Source organism: Cantharellus anzutake (genome assembly GCF_015039405.1).
Source record: "Cantharellus anzutake strain C23 chromosome Unknown EI90scaffold_9, whole genome shotgun sequence".
NCBI lineage: Eukaryota > Fungi > Basidiomycota > Agaricomycetes > Cantharellales > Hydnaceae > Cantharellus > Cantharellus anzutake.
The window spans coordinates 1,391,105-1,410,492 of NW_024066959.1; the positions used below are offsets into that span (position 1 = coordinate 1,391,105).

General features: G+C 47.3%; 2 protein-coding genes and 2 non-coding genes across 4 annotated transcripts; 1 reads left to right on the forward strand and 3 right to left on the reverse strand.

Moving 5' to 3' along the window:
- Positions 1 to 897: 897 nt before the first annotated feature.
- EI90DRAFT_3013809 (uncharacterized protein) lies at positions 898 to 1,522 on the reverse strand (the record flags this gene model as incomplete). The annotated part of the gene is made up of 2 exons (XM_039056698.1): positions 898 to 1,168; positions 1,266 to 1,522. 2 exons carry the CDS (start codon positions 1,520 to 1,522, stop codon positions 898 to 900), a joined length of 528 nt encoding a protein of 175 aa, XP_038920113.1.
- A 5,920-nt stretch (positions 1,523 to 7,442) lies between these two features.
- On the reverse strand, positions 7,443 to 7,765 carry EI90DRAFT_3119086 (uncharacterized protein; the record flags this gene model as incomplete). Its single annotated transcript, XM_039063175.1, has 2 exons — positions 7,443 to 7,490; positions 7,553 to 7,765. The coding sequence occupies 2 exons, from the start codon at positions 7,763 to 7,765 to the stop codon at positions 7,443 to 7,445; spliced, it is 261 nt and encodes an 86-aa protein (XP_038920114.1).
- A 3,699-nt stretch (positions 7,766 to 11,464) lies between these two features.
- EI90DRAFT_t70 lies at positions 11,465 to 11,537 on the reverse strand. Its single transcript has one exon. It is a non-coding gene; the product is annotated as a tRNA-OTHER (tRNA).
- A 7,284-nt stretch (positions 11,538 to 18,821) lies between these two features.
- Positions 18,822 to 18,894, forward strand: EI90DRAFT_t66. Its single transcript has one exon. It is a non-coding gene; the product is annotated as a tRNA-OTHER (tRNA).
- Positions 18,895 to 19,388: the final 494 nt, after the last annotated feature.

Below are 19,388 nucleotides of genomic sequence, written 5' to 3' on the forward strand. Positions count from 1 at the left end.
TGGGAGAACAGGGAAAAGGACAACATCGCAGAAGGAGCCTGTTACAAAAATGGGGCCGGAGGCACCCATTTTGGTCCATTCTGGCACAGGAATAGGGAATAGAATGGGGAAAGGGGTTCAGATGGTTGTACAGGTGGTTTCACAGATGTTTAGACATGATGGGTTTTTTGGTTGTAATTCATTTGATAACATCTAATTACTATACAAATCATGTGATACAGAACCCATAAGAGTCTAAAATGGGAAATTCCCATTTCCATAACAGAGCCCATGATGCCAACAACTCCGATGATGACATGCCTGCTGTCTCGTGTAAGGATGCCATTCAGGCAGCACTCCTGCTGAAGACTTACACCAAACAAGTGAATTCTTCCTTTGCATGGAAGATGGAGTCCATGTTGGCTCAGTTTGGATGTGAGACCCACTATGAAGCCCAATCATTGCTCTGCAGCAGCACACTTGATTCTTACTTCAAAAAGATTGAATAGAGTGATAGAGAGGTGACATTGATAGACATGGTGGTAGTGGTGATTGACGATAAAGACTTATGTAAACATAGCATGTGCCTGTGAGAAATTTGAGGTAGCCCATACCTGTCATTACCCATACCTAAATCTGGGAACACAAGGTATGGGTTATCATGGTTTCAACTGTATGGGCAAATTATACACATTTCCTCGACCACAACACAGCCATTTTTGACTTTCTCAAAAATTCCTCTGAACAATTTTTATTTTAGGTCAATCTGATTAATGTTTACTAATGATGTTTCTCTTTATTTGTTGTGTGCAGTGAGAAAGTACATGAGACATTTTTGGTACACTTTTCTGCTCCATGTGATTACATAAGCAGAACATGGAACCAACCTATGTTGCCCACCCCCAGTGGTAGTCTGTGTCATATCCCGGAATCCCGACCCCGCGCACTCCCACCACACCACACCTTCCTAACAACTTCACCATCCCCTACACCATGCCTCCCCACTCCCCAAGTCACCTTCCCTCCTGACTGTCTCAGCTCCGGTCTGGTTGCGGCACACCGAACCTTGGCCACTCCCATCCCGGAACCTCGGTCCCGAGTCAGAACATTCAGAGACCCTGGATTTGCTCCGATATTCCGACGGACCTCCGACATCCCGTGACATGCCCTTAAACCATTCCTCCACCCACTTCATTTATTGGAGTCACCTAACATCTTTCGGATACGCAACTCCGCTTTCGGAGCTACCCACATCCTTCGGTGATCTCCCTCACGTTATCACTTACTAGTCACCTTCCATTTTTAGCACGACTACCTTCTTCCTACCATTCAGTCGGCTAACCCCCTTTACCCATTTGTCTTCCCCATTCATTTTCCGGCCTCCAACTCCGCCCTCTTTGGCCCGACACCTCGGTTCCCCGTTTAAGATATCGTTCGGGACCTTTCGGTACCTCTCGGTATCATTCGGCACCTTTCGGTGTTGTCCCATTTGCCATTTCGGACTTTGACTAAGTCCTCCCCATTCTCCTTTATAAATACCCATAGATTAGAACCTGTAGTTCCTCAGTTCTAATCTCGACTAAAATGCCACCCAAAGTCCCTCTGAGTGATTCCCGTTCCTGCTCTACAAGACACCTCAGACATAAGAAATACAAGGACTAACTGAGACGTAACGGAGGCACAGCGCTCCCTCCGAGTCGCTGAGGCCGTGTCCTTCTTAGAGCCTCTTGTACCATCCAGCAGAACCAGGCTCCCTGAGAAGCTTCGGTTCACTACCAGAGCCCTTGGACCCCCCTCTAGTTGAGCCCCACCTGCATTCGGACTCACGCATTTACCCCCCCTTCCAACCCGGGTTTTTGACAGTCTGGGACCCAACTGACCCTACTGAATAGAGGTCAGAATGTGGCCAGATATGGAAGTGCCACATAAGGGAATACTGAATAGCATCTGTGATGTGATTCAAATGTTTTGTGTTGTACATGTAATTATGATGACCAATGCCAGAGTCCAGTTTGCAGAGGGTCACGCAACAAGTCATTTAGTGTTAACCCATGTGGTTGTTGCACCCAACCCAACCCTGGGAGCTTGAGGAAGCACAGTCAAGGTCATGGAGTCAATACCTGGGCATGCAGTAAAATTAATAGTTTAAATATTAGTTGTAACTGTAATTGTTGTTGGTGTGCTGTAGTGTAGATGTTATAGCATGAGTTGAGGCTATGCAGTCTTTTTGGCTGCATGTGTTCGATTCTCACTTGTTGCCACCTTTTTCTGGCATTCTCTGTGCCCAGGTATTGACTCTGCAGCTTTGACTCTGTGCTTCCTCAATGCTGGGCATGTGATATTGCATGGGAGAATGCCAAAAAAAAGTTGCAACAAGCAAGAATTGAACTGTCAGGGGACGACTCCCAGGTCCCCATGACCCTCCCCTATGGTCCACAGTCTCAGGTGCAACCAGCCCTATCCAGGGCACAACCTACTGTGGGTCAGAGATGAGAAGGAAGTTAACTTCGAATCTTCCCACAGTGGCCACAATATTGAAAACTTCTGGGGATACCCGGAAGTCACATGAGACCTGAGACCCGGGACCCAGGGCATCCGGCCACATGGAGCATCTGGCACAGGGCATGTGCAGGAAGTGCAACAGCCAGGTGTGGGTGCAGGTGTGGGTGCAAGTGTGGGTGTGGATGTGGGTATGGGCTAGGTCAGGGTGTATGCCCTGACATGAACCCATGCAGCCAAAAAGACTGCATAGCCTCAACTCATGCTATAACATCTACACTACAGCACACCAACAACAGTTACAGTTACAACTAATATTTAAACCATTAATTTTACCACATGCCCAGGTATTGACTCCATGACCTTGACTGTGCTTCCTCAAGCTCCCAGGGTCGGGTTGGGTGCAACGACCACATGGGTTAACACTAAATGACTTGTTGCATGACCCTCTGCAAACTGGACTCTGGCATTGGTCATCATAATTACATGTACAATACAAAACATTTGAATCACATCACAGATGCTATTCAGTATTCCCTTATTATTATAACCCAGCTAATAGAGCACAGATTGAAGAGAAACTAAGTGAAATAACCACAACAATGTAATGGGTCTATCCAACTAGACTTGTGACTCAGGTCTGGGGGGGGTAGGTCTCTCTATATGTCAGGCAAGAGGGGTATATTGGTCTTCTAGAGTGTGGTGCTGATAACTCTAACAAACTATACAGCTTGTCACAGAAGAGTCTGATACAATAAGAAAAGGAAAGCCACATGTGTGAATGAATGAAAATAGTAATGAAAATAAGGAAACCACTGTATCTCCTCAACCACTCCACCAAATCCGACGATCTTGGGCTTGTTGGAACCACCTACCCAGTCCCTACTACTACTACTATTACCACGACTCCCCAATCCTAGTCCCTGATGCAGTAAGGGTGAAGTGTGCAATGGGGCTTGTTTTGGCCTGCACAAACTTGTCCCCACTACAGTGAAAGGGCTGAAGTATAGCAGCTCAGCTTATAGGCACTCCTGAGTCGAACTGTAGTGTTAATACACAAGTAGTAACAGTTAAAGTTCAACTCTGCAGTCATGTGACTATAAAGAGAGAAGAATAAAGGAGAAACAAAGGAAACAAGAGGTAGATAGACTAAAACACTAACAGACATCGACATCCACCTCCACTTCACCTCCAGTTATCACCCAGAAGGAGATGGACAAACTGAGGGAATGAACCAGACACTAGAACAGTATTTGCACATTTATTGCAATTATCAGCAAGATAATTGGGCTGAGCTCTTGCCCCTTGCAGACTTTGCTTACAATAATGCTCCCAGTGCTACCACTGGTGTCTCCCCTTTCTTTGCCAACAAGGGTTACCATCCAAACCTCTCCATCCATCCAGAACAAGATCTATCTTCCTTACATGCACAGGAGTACACAGTAGATCTTGACTCTCTCCACCAATTCCTTCATGAGGAGATGCACCACACCCAGATCCATTAGCAGGGTCCAGCAGATGCTAGGTGCATCCCAGCCCCTGGTTTCAAGGTCAGAACTCAGTCTACATTAAGGCCAAGCACTTCTGCTCCACCCAACCTTCGAGGAAGTTGTCTGAAAAGAACCTCAGACCCTTCAAGACCATTGCCCATGTGGGCACCCACTGTTAGATGTGGGTGATTTGGGTGGTTCTGGAAGTGGAATGGGAGACTCAATACAGGAGGACCTTGGCCTCAGCAACTCAGAAGGGAGCACTGTGCCACTACTGTTTGTCTATGGGGTCCTTAATTTCAGGATGGCAGGTAAGTCTCAAGGGCAGAAGTCAAGGGGGTGTCTGGTCACAATTCTAGACTGAGGTACAAACAATTATGTACATAGTCTATATAAGGGGAGACAGAAGACAAGAGAACAAAGGGAGATCCAAATCAGAACAAAGGTGTCCAAACAGAGACAAAGGGAATTTGGATTAGGAATTGCACTGAGGGTCAAGGGTTTGACTCTATGGTGCATCTGAAAGGAGGTAGGGAGGGTGAGGGCCCAGAGGGGCAGGAGAATGAGTGGAAATGGGGTGGATGCCTAACTGGCTAAATAGGAAGAAGCAGCTGTCCAAATAAGGGTGAGGGAGAAACATGAATCATACAGTACCAATGGCAAATAGGTGTCAGGGCACACCCACCTGACCTGGGCCCACCTCACCCGCTCCCCTGCTACCCATCCCTCTCCTTCCTCCTTCCTCCCTCTTCTCTTTCTTCCCTTTCTTCCCTTTTCTCTCTTTCCTCCCTTTCCTTTATTTCATTCTCTCTTCCTGTTTATTCCTTCTAGTTACATGGACCACTTTCCCTTGTATCATTGTACTGTTAACCCATCCAGCCCAGACACCCTGGACGGCTTCCCGCTATGCCCAGCATGTGTGCCTGCAGCAGATGCTCTCAGGATCCCCCTGTGGGGACACCCAGATGGCTGCAGCTGTCTCCGAAGATGATGTGGCACCCATCATGTGACCCAAGCTGCATGTACGTAAATGTACCTGAAGTGGGAACCAAAGAAGTAACCTTCTTCTCACCTTTTCCACTTCAGGTAAGTAGTGTAGTTTTCCCCTTTAATAACAATTCACCTTTTCCACTTCAGTCTAAGTGGCTGTCAGGGCACACACCCTGACTAGCCTGGACCCGGACCTGCGTCCGGACCCGCTTCCACCTGCCATGCTTCCCACATGCGTGCACGCTCTGCGCACCGCATGCTCCGGGCCCGGTTCCTACCCCCTCATGTGACTTCTGGGTATCCCCGGAAGTTTGCCTGATATTGTGGCCACTGTGGGAAGATGAGAAGTTAGCTTCCTTCTCATCTTCTTACCCACAGTAGGTTGTGCCCTGGATAGGGCTGGTTACACCTCAGGGCTGTGGACCATAGGGGAGGGTCATGGGGACCCAGGAGTTGTCCCCTGACAGTGGCCGGGGACTGCTGTCCTGCATCGGGCCTGCCAGCATGCATGCCCGCTTCGCACCCCAAGAGGGTCCCTCTGCCAGGCACAACATCCGGGCCCCCTCCACCCCGGACACGTCCCTGACAATAGGCCGAGGTAGGTCCATGGAGCTTGGGAGTATCTGTCAGGGCACACCCTGCCCAACCCTGCTCTGCCACCCTCTGCTCTGCACTGCCCCGCTCCCACAGACTCCTCTGCCCCCCCTCTCTTTTATTTATTTTATCTGTTTCATTCTCTCTCCTTCTTTATTCCTTTCTCTACTACACAGACCACCTTCCCTTTATCAATGTACCACCAGCACCTATGACCCCTACCCCACTGCCACCACTGCTGCCACTGCTGCCACATCTACTCCACATCTGACAGCGGACCCCCTTGGGATCTCCCACAGAGATGCCCAGAGAGGCCCAGCTCCATGCAAGGATGACATGGCACCTCCCACATGACCACAGCCACATGTATATAAACACAGCCAAAGTGGGAACCAAAGAAGTAGCCTTCTTCTCAACAGTTCCCACTTCAGGCAAGTAGGGTAGCTTTTCCTCTCAATAATAATAACCAACAGGTCCCACTTCAGTGGCCAGAGACACCTGCCTGCTGAAGGAGCGGAATTGAGAGTGCAGTTTTCCTGTTCCTGGTTGTGGGGGTGTGTACTTGTTGAGTACAGTGCTGTGTTAGTGTTTTGGTCGCTTTTCAACAGTTTAATGTGCTATAGAAAAATCAAACAATCAAACACCTTGTGGAGCTATTCAAATAATTCTGTCTGTCTGAGCCGACTCTGGTCTGTTCAACTCTCAGTCAGAATTCACCTAATTTTACCACTTTTTAGTTTAGGAAGTGATTACTCCTATGTGTGGAAAGATACTACTGTTTTTTCCCTTCACACTCACACTGTTACTTTTTGTTCAGTAGTAACAAACTGCTTCTAAGTGTCTTACTTAGACACCTATAAATCTCCTATCTCACTTATCACACTGTTGTTGCCTTTTGTACAGTAGCAAACTTAACTGTCTTATCACTTTTTCGCACTGGAGTGAGAACCAGAAGTGCTTGAGAGAAATATTACTCTATTTTCTTACTTCTCTGAGGGGCTGCAAAGAGAGCAAAATCATGGTCCTTTGATACCTTTCAAAACCTTTCTTTCCCATGCTTTGCACTATTTACATGCAATAGAGTATTTACAAGCTTTTGTTCTAGAAAGTGCTAATGACTTGCTCAGATGACTTAGTCAGATATGACTCAACCAAAATGACTTGGTTAGGTGTGATGGGGCTGTGTATGACTCAGTCAGGGTGTCATACAGTTCTGACTAGAAAATATTTCTAAGTAGTTGTTCATAGGTTCATATAATCCATATAGTGTAAGAATAATGTTCTTCAAAATATGTTTTAACATAAACAGTCCAAAAAAAAATGTCATAAAAATGTAATGTATCTCACCTAAGTCTTCTCATCCTTAATGTCCGATCCCCCTCGCTCTCAGCTTTCCATTGATACCAGTTTTGTCTGATTTGATGAAGATTTGATGAAGATCTGCCAATGTGCAGCTGTGGGAACATCTGGTGAATGTCCATGCACAGGGAAATTTGTGCCAAGACTGAGGCTGAAATGTGTGGTCACTCTCACCAGTTAAAGTGTTTAACTTGTCACATGACCTTCAACATGGTGTTGAATCCAAGTGATACACACATCCTTGATTAACTCCTTCAATTACTCTTTCCTCCCATTCCAACTTGCTATCATACAAGGGTCAAGTGTCCATGCATGTGAGGGTCATTCTTCAGTCATTGATGATGTCCTCAGAACTTTCCCTACACCACACCTGGGCTTGCCACCTCATACCCCTCCTGCCCCTGTCACTGGGTGCCATACCAAGACCTCCTCACCTTTGGAGCCATCCCTGACAGTATTGGAGCTTATGGAGGCAGAGTTGAAATATTGGCAATGGTGTTTACATGAAATGGTGTCACCAATGCAATGAACTTAAGCCAGGGTGGGGTCAAAGTCTGAGGTTGGGGACCAAGATGGGATCTCGGAGTGGAGGTGCAATCAGTGTCCAAGGTCAGGGTGTAGGATGGAATGGGGGGTCATACCTTAGCAGAGATTGGCAGGGGGAGCCAGGGGGAGCCAGGGGGGAATGGAAGTGAGGTCAGATCCAAAGGTGGGGATTGGAACAGACAGGGGTTGAGGTGAAACTCTGGAGGTGGCAGAAAGGGTCCAGGAGTCAAATCGGGATTGGGTATGTATGGATATGACACCCACTCCATCACACTCCATCTCCCTGAGTCATCCATCTGGTCTTCCATGTGTCTTAAATCAAGCCTGCCATTCCTAATGTCATCCCAAACTGCAACCAACCTCCACCTCCACTGATTTGTTGTAGTCTATTGTCAGGGGATGCACATGCTCGCACAGGATGCTCCGATAACCTAGTTGTGATTAAAGCCAGGGGAAAGGGATGTCCCCATCTTAGGGTCAGCTATATATGTACATGTAGAGTCCAGCAATAAGGAAACCAAACGGATTGCCGATAGAATCACGTGATCATAGAATGTTCCAGAACAATGCCGGAGATGATCCGGGTCACTGGGGCTTAGGTAAGCGGAGTAGACAGGAATTACTGGCATACTTCCCACATGCATATGCGCAGCCGGCTAGGGTCCAGGGTCATTGCTGATCCCTGACATCTATCTACCTCTTGTTTCATTTGTTTTCTCTTTATTCTTCTCATTTTAGAGTCACATGACTGTAGAGTTGAACTTTAACTGTTACTACTTGTGTATTAACACTACAGTTTGACTCAAGAGTGCCTATAAGCTGAGCTGCTATACAATTGTGATTGATGGACAACTGGAGTTCAAGATTGGAGAAATTCTCAACTCCAAGATTGATCACCATAGACAGGGTTGCAACATCAGCAAACTTGGTAGGGAGCTCTGTGAGCAAATTGAGTCTTTTTGCTGTGCACCCTCTACACACCGGGTGGAGAAAATTAAATGTTTGAATGATTTTGTTCTCCTAAGTGCAAAGATAATATGGATATATGTGTGTGTAAAATGGCCATTGTCATTGCTCTGAAAGTGTCAGGGCATACACCCTGACCTAGCCCATACCCACATCCACACCTGCACTCGCACTTGCACCCATGCCCGCACCCGGCTGTTGCACTTCCCATGCATGCCCTGTGCCAGACGCTCAGTGCGGCCGGATGGCCCGGACCTCAGGTCTCATGTGACTTCTGGATATCTCCGGAAGTTTTTGATCTATTGTGGCCACTGTGGGAAGATGAGAAGTTAACTTCCTTCTCATCTCTGACCCACAGTAGGATTGTGCCCTGGATAGGGCTGGCCAGACTTGAGGCTGTGGGCCATAGGGGAGGGTCATGGGGACCCAGGAGTCGTCCCCTGACAGAAAGCTCTATGAGCTCTATGAGCTCAGTGGGCTCATAGAGCTCATATACCTTTTGTGTTTACTAAAATCAGCACCTTATTTGTTTATTGGGATTTACAAAATATGAGGAAAACTCTGAAATTCAAAAATTTGCACTTTATCTTTCATCTCATTTCTTGCTCAAAACTCAACCAATTTTGATGATTCTATGTGAGGAATGCACCAAAGTGTGGCAATGTAACCATGCATGTTATGTAGGGTATAAATCAGTTTTAAAAAAGTGTTCCAGATGAAGTAAATTAAAAATACCACCCAATAAAGCAAACAAAAAGCTGATGTATTCTTCAGATATCATCCAAGCCTTTGACACCAAATTTCCCATGGTCAAAAAGCCATGGTTATTTGGCTCACCAAAACATGGAGGGAGAGTTTTCTAACACTGAAACATACATTGCTACATTGCCCCACTTTGGCACTTTCCAATGCACATTGAATTATCAAAAAAGTGATTTAATTTTTTTTTCCAATTATTCCTAATTTCCTGAAATATCTCTCCCTAACTTATCCCAAAATTTCTGATTTTCCCCCTAATTTCCCCTGATTTTTTGGACATTCTCCTTTTTTAGAAAGTCCCCCATTTTCTGAATTTTCCTTAAATTTCCCAGACTTTTTAGAAACCCCCCAGTTCCCCCTCAATTTTCCCCTCATTCCCCCCCAATTCCCCCCCTCCAAATTTCCCCATTTCCCCCCTTTAATTTTCCCCTCATTCCCCCCTCATTTTCTCCCTCATCCCCCCCCAATTCCCCCCCATTCCCCCCCTCAATTTTCCCCTTCCCCCATTTCCCCACTCATTTTCCCACTCATTTCCCCCATTTTCCCTAAGTAATTTCAGATTAACTGCATTTATATCCCTAAATTTGGTCTATATTGATTGGGCTACATACCCTTGGTGTGCAGTGCTGCATTGGTGCTGAAAGTTAAGCTGAGTTTGTTCAGTCCCTTGTATGGTAGGGACTTGGCTATGGCTAGTCACATGATGCCATAGTCAATGCTTTTAAATTTAAATTTTAATATCGGGTAAATTAAACACTCAGGAAGCTCATATAGATAATAGTCCACTGTGTGCAAATATAGCTCTATGAGCTCTATGAGCTCTCAGACCTCCACATCCAGGTTTGCTGATGATGGTAGCACATGGAAACTGGCCTGATCCCCATCCCCTGATCTGATCTGGAGAGATCTGTCACATCCTGGAATCTCAATCCCTACTCACCTGTTATAAGAGCATGTAATTGTCTGGAAGTGGGGAAGGGACTCAGTAAGGAGGGACCTTGGCCTCAGCAACTCAGGTGGAGTGCTGTGCCGTTGGTTTGTTGTCTAAGGTGGTCCTTAATTTCAGGTTAGCAGGGGGAGTCTCTTGGGGGACAATCCAGTCGATTCTGGTTCTCTAGTCATCGATTTCAGACTAGGGGTACAGGAAACTATGTACAGAGTGTGTATATAATAATACAGGAGTGGAGTCAGAGGACAAAGGGGACTGGAAGGAGACAAAGGGGGACTGGATGAGGGAACAACCCCAAGGGTCAAGGGTTGGAACTCTATGGTGCTTCCCAAAAGGGCAAGGCCAAGAGGGGAAGGAGTGGAGTGGGTTGTGGGGGATGACAGCTGACTAATGTGGAAAGGAAGCAGCCATCTAAATAAGGAAGAGGCAACAAGAGGATTAAATGACACCATTTTGTATTAGTGTCACAGCCATTGTAATGGGGATTTTATTGTATCTCAGCAGGACACCTCAGTCTGAGTAGCAGTTTAGTGTTATTACAGTAGTAAGAACAGTATATACATGAGGAGACTTGCCTGAGTAGCAGTTTAGTGTTATTACAGTAGTAAGAACAGTAAAGAGCGACTTGGCAGTCACATGACACTATATGGAGCACAGATTGAATAGAAAATGAAGAGAACTAACTACAACAGATTTGCCAGTGTACCATAAATGAGCCAAATCCTGCGATTCTACCATGCTCAACAAACTCCCCACATCCTCAATACATAGCACACACTCTCACCCACTTCTCATACACACTCCTTATTTTTCCTTATTTTTCTGATTCCATTTCCGGTGTCTAGAGCCCAATGTTTCCTTATTGTCATGTGATGTTCTTTCCTTATTGGTTCTTCGGACTCTTCCATGACTGCTGTACAGTAGCTAGAGAGTTATCAGCACCACACTCTAGAGGACCAAAATATACCCATACACCCTTTGCCTGACCAGTAGTGAGATTCTTATCCCCCCTCCTTCCTGTCTTGAGTCTAGTTGGATAGACCTGTTACACTGTGCATTCCGGCCCATTAGCCACCTGTCCTGATGCTGCCTGAGCCCGTTCCCGCTGTGTGAGTGTGAGTGCGAGCCCCAACCTCACTCCTATCCTCCATGCTCACCCTCCCTGCTTGCCCTAGGCTCTCCTGCACTTGGCCGACTCCCCCACAGCCACACCGACCTCCCTGCCCTGAGTCTGCCTCTGGCACCGTGCCTAGCATGACTCTGCGACATCGCCTACTCCACCTACTTGGCCCTCACCAGGCCACTGCCATCCCTGTATTGTAGTCTGAAAAAGAGGCCACACCAGGATTCGAACCTAGGACCATCCAACATATATTTGGAGGTGTTAACCACTACACCATATGGCCAGTAGCCATAGGCCTGTTCTCTAGGAGCAGATGGTCTGACCACAACACATCACAACCCAACCCCTCCAAATCAATATATTACATATACCTCCCTAGTTTCAGACCCCCAAAGTCTTCTGGACAGCACCAATGTCCACAAGCACAGTTCCACCCCTACCAGGCCCTTCAATTGCCTGCCCTCCAAGTCCACCCTCAGACCTCTCACCCCTTTCCCCTTTTGGGCAACCACCCACCTTTCCTTCAACCCTTGGCAACCTTACATCAGCAAAACCCAGTTCCTTCCATCCTTGGGCCCTTTGCCTAGTCCCCTGCCTGTATGGCTCACCCACCCACTGCCAGCCTTGTAACTGCAGATGCAAGAACAATGACGCACTAGAGACCACCCACCTGCACTTTCTGTTGTAGTTGATAGACCTATTAGTCAATAAAGACCTACAGGCTCCTAGAGAACCAGTTGTGGCCACATGGTGTAGTGGTTATCACTGCCAAATATATGGGGGATGGTCCCTGGTTTGAATCCTGGTGTTAAAGAAATGGGTTAAGGGCAATCCATTTCTTTCCGTCCTTATAGACGACTTAGAATCATCCACCTCATGTATGTAGGGCGGTTTAGTCGTGTAATTAGAATTGTCCGATGGCCGTGGAGCTTTTGACAGAAAGCTGAGGCCTCGCGGTGAATGGGAGTCTGTTACGATGGATACTTGGCGCTCGTTACGTGAGCGTACCGTGCGTGGGTGTATAGGATCACAGGTTGAGAGAATGTCCAGAGCGGGACTAGTCGAGGACACAGGGCTAGCGGGTACTTGGCGCTCGAGAGAGCGTACCGGTAGCGAGTGAGATAACGACTCCTTGAGGGAGCTTCCTGAGAATTGGTTGATGGGTACTTGGCACCCAATTGGGTGTACCGGCAACGAGTGAAATTCTAGCTCCTTGAGGGAGCTGCCAGAGGCTGGGTTGACGGGTACTTGGCACCCAGACGGGCGTACCGGCAACGAGGTATGAGACCGTTTAACTGGCGGACAGTCTGTATATGTGTCAACAGGTACTTGGCGCTCGTAAGAGCATACCGGTGACGGAGGGGTTAGTCGATCATAGGTTGAACGACACGTGGTGGGTTCGACGGCTACTTGGCGCTCACGAGAGCGTACCGGCGACGAAGGGAACGGGCTTGTATCAGATGTCCATCCATCCGTAGAATTAACCAGATGCTCACCATAAGGTGAGACAGACGTGAACCCAGTACCTGGGCGAACGACGTGAGTCGTAACAAAAGGTGATCGTGCATACCTGAGTTGAGTCACGCACGAACTCGCTGATCCGTGGCTAGAGTCGTCAACCTCGGCAGGGATGACCCATATAGACGGTGACTGAGACATACACAATCTTACACAGATGATACAGTGTTGGCACAAGGAGGTTTACAGTTGTTGCACAGAAGAGGATGGTGTGTTATTCGTTAGGTTCCGTCTTTTCAGCTCTTGCCGTACATAAACGTGACGCTAACTATTGAATAAGAAATGATCGCGAGAAATCTCGCAAAATAGAATAAATATTCCGGCCAGCACCAAAACCCAATAAGGGAAAGCTTAGCGCGGAGTGAACGTGTAAGAAAGGGGGGTAGCGGGGAGAAGGTAACAAAGAGAAGGGAGGATATGGAGAAGGAGGACCCGCCATGGTGGACGTTCAGTCGACACGGTCACGAGAGACTCCATTCCTGTAACACCTGGTGTGGCCACCTTTTTCAAATTATAATACTTTCACCTGCAACTGAGAGTCACACACACACACAAGTGCCCCCTTTTGGATTCACAATGGAGGATGAGCATGAGAGGCAATGGATGCCACTGGTGAGGGTGCCCAGGATCCCTGCTATGGCTGCTTAGGCACATGGCATAGAGGGAGGGTTGTGTATCCCAGCTGCATCACAGCGTGTAGTAACTCAGGTTAGCACCCCTGGGGCAGTCTGAGATAGACTTTAGCCTTGATACAATAAGTAGAAAGGATAATATACAAGGAGACTTGCCTGAGATAGACTTTAGCCTTGATACAATAAGTAGAAAGGATAAAGTCAACCTCAAAGTCACATGACTATATGTAGAGTGAAGATTGAAACAAAAAGAGACACCTCAAACTACAACACTTAAGAAGTCTCTCTATGGCCTCAAACAAAGTCCTCACCAGTGGTACCAGAAGCTCCATGAGACTTTCTTGGATCTGGGCTTCAAAAGGTGCCCCAGTGACAATTCCATCTGGGTATGGGCCAAGGATAGTGTGAAGGTGATCATTCCAGTTTATGTTGATGATCTGACTCTGGCCTGCAACAACTTGGCTGCTTTGACTGCCCTCAAGGCTCAGCTTCAGTCCAAGTTTGCAATGAGGGATCTGGGGGAGTTGAACTACATCCTAGGTCTAGAAGTCCACAGAAATCGCCCAAATCGCAAGATTTGGCTTTCTCAACACAAGCACACCTCAGACATCCTGCAACGCTTCCATCATGAGCATTGCAGACCCCTTTCCACCCCTCTTGATCCAGATATCACTCTTTCCAAAGTTATGGATATGTCCCAGGAGGAAAAGGACTTTATGCAGAGTGTGCCATACTTGAGTGCAGTTGGCAGCCTCATGTATCTTGCCATTGGGACAAGGCCTGACATAGCATATGCTGTTGGCCTTCTAAGTCGCTTCAACTCCTGCCCTGCAAAAGTCCACTGGAATGCAGTCCAAAGAGTGTTTAGGTATCTCAAAGGGACCTTGGATTATCACTTGGAGTTGGGAGCATCATCTTCTGGGGGAGTTACTCTTTCAGTTTTTTCAGACTCGGATTATGCTGGGGATGCCTCAAAGGCATTGTCCACTTCAGGATATGTGTCCCTTATTGGCTCCTCATGTGTCAGCTGGTCCAGTAGGAGACAGGATGTGGTTGCAAAATCCACCACTGAGGCAGAGCTGTATGCTGCAAATGCTGGGGCTTCAGATGGCACTTGGATGACCCACTTACTTGAAGAACTTGGATATCCTCAAGGCTCATCATTCCCCCTCCTTATGGACAATCAGTCATCAATCAAGGTTGCCAAAAATCCAGAGCATCATGGGAGAATGAAGCACATCCAAACAAAGTACTATTGGATTAGGGACCAGGTGGACATGGGAAAATTGGAGATCAAATGGGTACCTTCTAGGGATAACTGTGCTGACATTCTTACCAAGGCACTGTCCAAGGACCTTCACCAGCATCAATGTTCATTGTTAGGACTTAGGAAGAAGGAGCTGGATTGAGGGGGAGTGTTGTGGTTATTTCTACTTGTTTTCTATTCAATCTGCGCTTTCTATAGTGTCATGTGACTGCAGAGTCGCTCTTTATTGTTCTTACTTGTGTAATAACACTAAAGTGCAACTCAGACTGTGCTATCTGCTGAGTTATAATAACAGGCGCCGATATATATAATGGGAGGGCGAAAGCACAAGGAAACAAAGGGGATCCGAATCGGAACGAAGGCGTCCGAATGGGAACAAAGGGAAGACTGAAGCAGAGTGGTACCGAAGGTCATAAGGCAGAACCTGTGGTACGTCCGAAAGGAGGTAAGGAGGGCGAGGCCCAGAGGGGCAGGAGGATGAGGGGAAGTGGGGATGATGACTAACTGGCTAGAATGGGAAGAAGCAGCAGTCCAAATAGGGATGAGGGGAAAACGCGAAAGATACATTACAAGCGGTGAAAGTGCCAAAGATGATCCATGGAGCTCGGAGGTTGCGGAGCTTACAGAGGTTATGGAGGCGGGGTTGAAAGTCCGAGGAATATTGGCAATGGTGTTTACGTAGTATGAGGTCACCAATGCAATGGACTAAAGCCGAGGTGGAGTCAAAGTCCGAGGTAGGAACTATGATGGAGTCTCGGAGCGAAGGTATGAGCAGTGTCCGAGTATGGGGTACGGGACAGTGGCAAAAAGTCGTAACTTGGCAGAGGGTTGGCAGAAGAGGGTCAGAGGGAAGAGAGAGGAGAGAGGAAAGGGGTGAGGAGTGGAGGAGGGGAAAGGTGTCAGGTCCGAAGGTGAGTGTCGGAGCGAACGGAGATAGGGTAGGAGAGTGATGGAAGGGTGGAGGTGTCATGAGGAGGAGTGAGAGGAGTGATGTTCGGTCTGAGATGAGTATCGGAGCGAATGGAGATAGGGTAGGAGAAGGATGGGAGGGTGGAGGTGGCATGAGGGGTGAGGGGAGGTGTGGTGTCAGGACCGAGGGTGAATATCGGAACGGACAGCAGTAGGGCAGGACTCCGGAGGTGGTGAAGAAGGAGGTCCAGGAGTCGGGTCAGGATCGGATATGCACGGATATGACAGTCATGAGTGAGAAGATGTCATCTGATATCGGCAGCATGTGTTTCTTCCTGCAATGGCTGAATATGGGATGACAATGAGGAAATGGGATGAAAAGGGGGAAGAGGTGATTGATTCAACTGAGGGTCCATGCACTGTTGTCTGGTTTCATGATGAATCCATCTTCTACACTCATGGTCATTGGAAGGTCCATTGGGTTCATAACTCCGAAACAGCAAAACCCTATGCTAAGGGTGAAGGTGCTTCTGTTATGGTGGCTGATTTCATCTCAGCTGATTATGGGTGGCTGAAAGGTGGTGATCAGACAGCTCGGGTCACACTCAGGCCAGGCAGTAACCGGGATGGATATTTCACGAACGATGATGTGATCAAACAGGTGACAACAGCAATGGAGATCTTGAAGGAGCACTATCCCCATGACAATCATGTCTTGGTCTTTGACAATGCACGCACACATTCCAAATGTGCTGATGATGCTTTGTCAGCACTCAAAATGCCAAAGGGTCCCAAGGAATGGGGAATAACCGTGAATGCACACGATTCAAGTGGCACAATCATATACAGGCCCAATGGGAAACCTCAAACCACGATTAAACACATGGCAGACACAACTTGGAATGGTCAAATTCAACATATTTATTACCCTGATGATCACCCCAAATATCCTGGATATTTCAAAGGGATGGCAAAGATCTTAGAAGAGCGGGGCTATGAGGTTGCTGGGCTTCGTGCTCAGTGTGACAAGTTCAAATGTCGTGGTACAGCAGCACAATGCTGCTGCCGCAATATCCTTTTCCACTCTAACGACTTCATGAATGTCAAATCCCTGCTTCAGACACACTGTGAAGCTGCTGGGTTTGGCATTCTATTCCTCCCAAAATTCCACTGCGAACTGAACTTTATTGAACAAGTATGGGGCTATTCAAAGAGGACCTATCATGAATCTCCACCATCATCGAAGGTTGAAGATGTGGAAATTAATCTGCAGAAAGCATTGGAATCTGTGACGATAACTTCAATGCGAAAGTAAGGATTCCTTCTTCAATTAAATCCCAAATATTTATGATAACACAAATCCACAGGTTTGCAAATCATTCATTACGGTACATGGAGAGCTATTGCTATGGCCTGAATGGGTGTGAGGCCCAATGGGCAGTCAAAAAATATAAAGGGCATCATGGACTCCCACCTGAGGCAGTGCAGGAGGTTATTCAGGAATTTGCAGCTAGAAATATTGAAAAGATATATAAATAGTATATATAAAACAATCAAACAATACAATAACTTCAATTATACACATGAATTTCTGGGCCTAGAAACATTGGCTGCTTGTGACCTGTACTGCCACATCCAGCAATTGCCATCATAGTGATGACTTATGAATGTCGTCTATCTTACACTCTCAGTTTTCTCTGACTCAGACTATGCTGGGGATGCCTCAAAAGCACTGTCCACTACAGGATATGTGTCTTTCATTGGCTCCTCTTGTGTCAGTTGGTCTAGTAGGAGACAAGATGTTGTTGCCAAGTCTACCACTGAAGCAGAACTTTATGCTGCAAATGCAGGAGCCTCAGATGGTACTTGGGCAACACACTTACTTGAAGAACTTGGATACCCCCAAGGCACATCATTCCCTCTATACATGGACAACCAATCCTCTATCAAAGTTGCCAAAAACCCAGAGCATCATGGGAGAATGAAGCACATAGAGACCAAGTACTATTGGATTAGGGATCAGGTTGACTTAGGGAGGTTGGAGATCAAATGGGAATGGGTGGCTTCCAGGGACAACTGTGCAGACATTTTTACAAAGGCTCTCTCTAGAGACCTTCATCAACACCAATGCTCCTTATTGGAGCTTAAAAAGCTGGAGCTGGATTGAGGGGGAGTGTTAGAGACCGGATGCGAGATGAGGGATACATCTCCATGGCGGAGGGCTTCGGCCTCAGCGACTCAGACCAGGAGTGCTGTGCCAAGTTACATGTCCGTGCCCTAATTTACTTACTGGCAGCGAGAACTAAAAGGGGGGATCAACTCTAGTCAATTTTATCACTGGGGTGTAACCTATCTACAAGTTATGTATATATAGTTACAGCAAGGGCAGGCCTGTGAATAGCGGGACCGAGCAGAGCGGAGCTAACGGAGTTAGATGTTAGCTGACTGAATATTACCGACAAGTCGGGTTACAGGTTTAGCAGAATGATGGGCTATAACCCAGAATGGATAGGCCTGAAGGTAGACTTGCAGGGCAAGCAAGTGAATTGCCCAGCAGAGGTGGGAGTGCACTAGCGGATGTTGGAGCTGCCTGGAGACCTTCAGGGCTCCATACTTAGGGAGGCGTAGGTAATATATTGAATTGGAGGAGTGGTGACCATTGGGGGGGTCGGAGGTGATTGCGGAAACCGGAGGCTCCGAGGTTAGTGACAAAGGAGCGGAGGGAATCCAGAGGACTGGAGGTGGTTGAGGATGATGGCCATGGATGGATATGACAGTATCCCCTTCTTAGGCCTGAACCCTTGAAGGCCCAGAATTAGTAAGGTGAGGGGAGCTGTACTTACAGAAAGGAAAAAATAAAAAATGAAAATGAGGAGTTGGAGGGAAAGGAGAGATGGGAGAGGAGTCAAGGTTCCTAAGGAGCTTCGGGTCCAGGTTTGTCTGGATACCGAGAGTGGAAAGCTTTGACGAGGTCGGAGGCATGATCGAGTTTGCTGGCAAGGAGCCATTGTGTCTCCTTGTCGGTCCCTTCATAGCCTAACCACTTGACCAGGTAGAGCAACTTGTTGCGTCTACATTGGTCAATCTTGGAGTCGAGGATCTCCTCGATCTTGAACTCCATTTTGCCTTTGATTTCTATTGGAGGTGGAGGTGGTTGGTGGTGGTGGTTTGGAATGATGTTTGTTGCAGTACAATAGACCTGCCTCCTATTGGTTGATGCAATCTCCTAGAGAACTGCTGTGGCCATATGGTGTAGTGGTTATCACCTCCAAATATATGTTGGATGGACCCGGGTTCGAATCCTGGTGTGGCCACCCTTTTCAGAGTTTACAATAATGTTTGGGATGGAGGGTTCGATCTGCAAGACATGGAATACTGGGTGGATGGCTCTCATGTTTTCTGGGAGGCGGAGAGTGAGGGAGTGGGTTCCAATGCAGGCAATGATCTCGAAAGGGCCGAGGTTTTTCTCGGAGAGCTTCTTGGAAGGTTGGGTGGAGCAGAAATACTTGGCCTTTACATAGACCAAAGTTCCTACCTTGAAAGCTGGGGCAGGACTCTGACAGGAGTCCGCCGGGCCCTGATAACGGATCTGAGCATGATGCATTTCCTCACGAAGGAAGTGATGGAGGGAGTCGAGATCTACTGAGTACTCTTGGGTGTGTACTGAGGTTAAGTCTTGCTCCAGGTGAACGGTGATGTTCAGATGGTAGCCCTTATTGTTGTAGCTTGAGTTGTCTCTTTCTTTCAATCTTCACTCTATAGATAGTCATGTGACTTTGGAGTCGACTTTATCCTTTCTACTTATTGT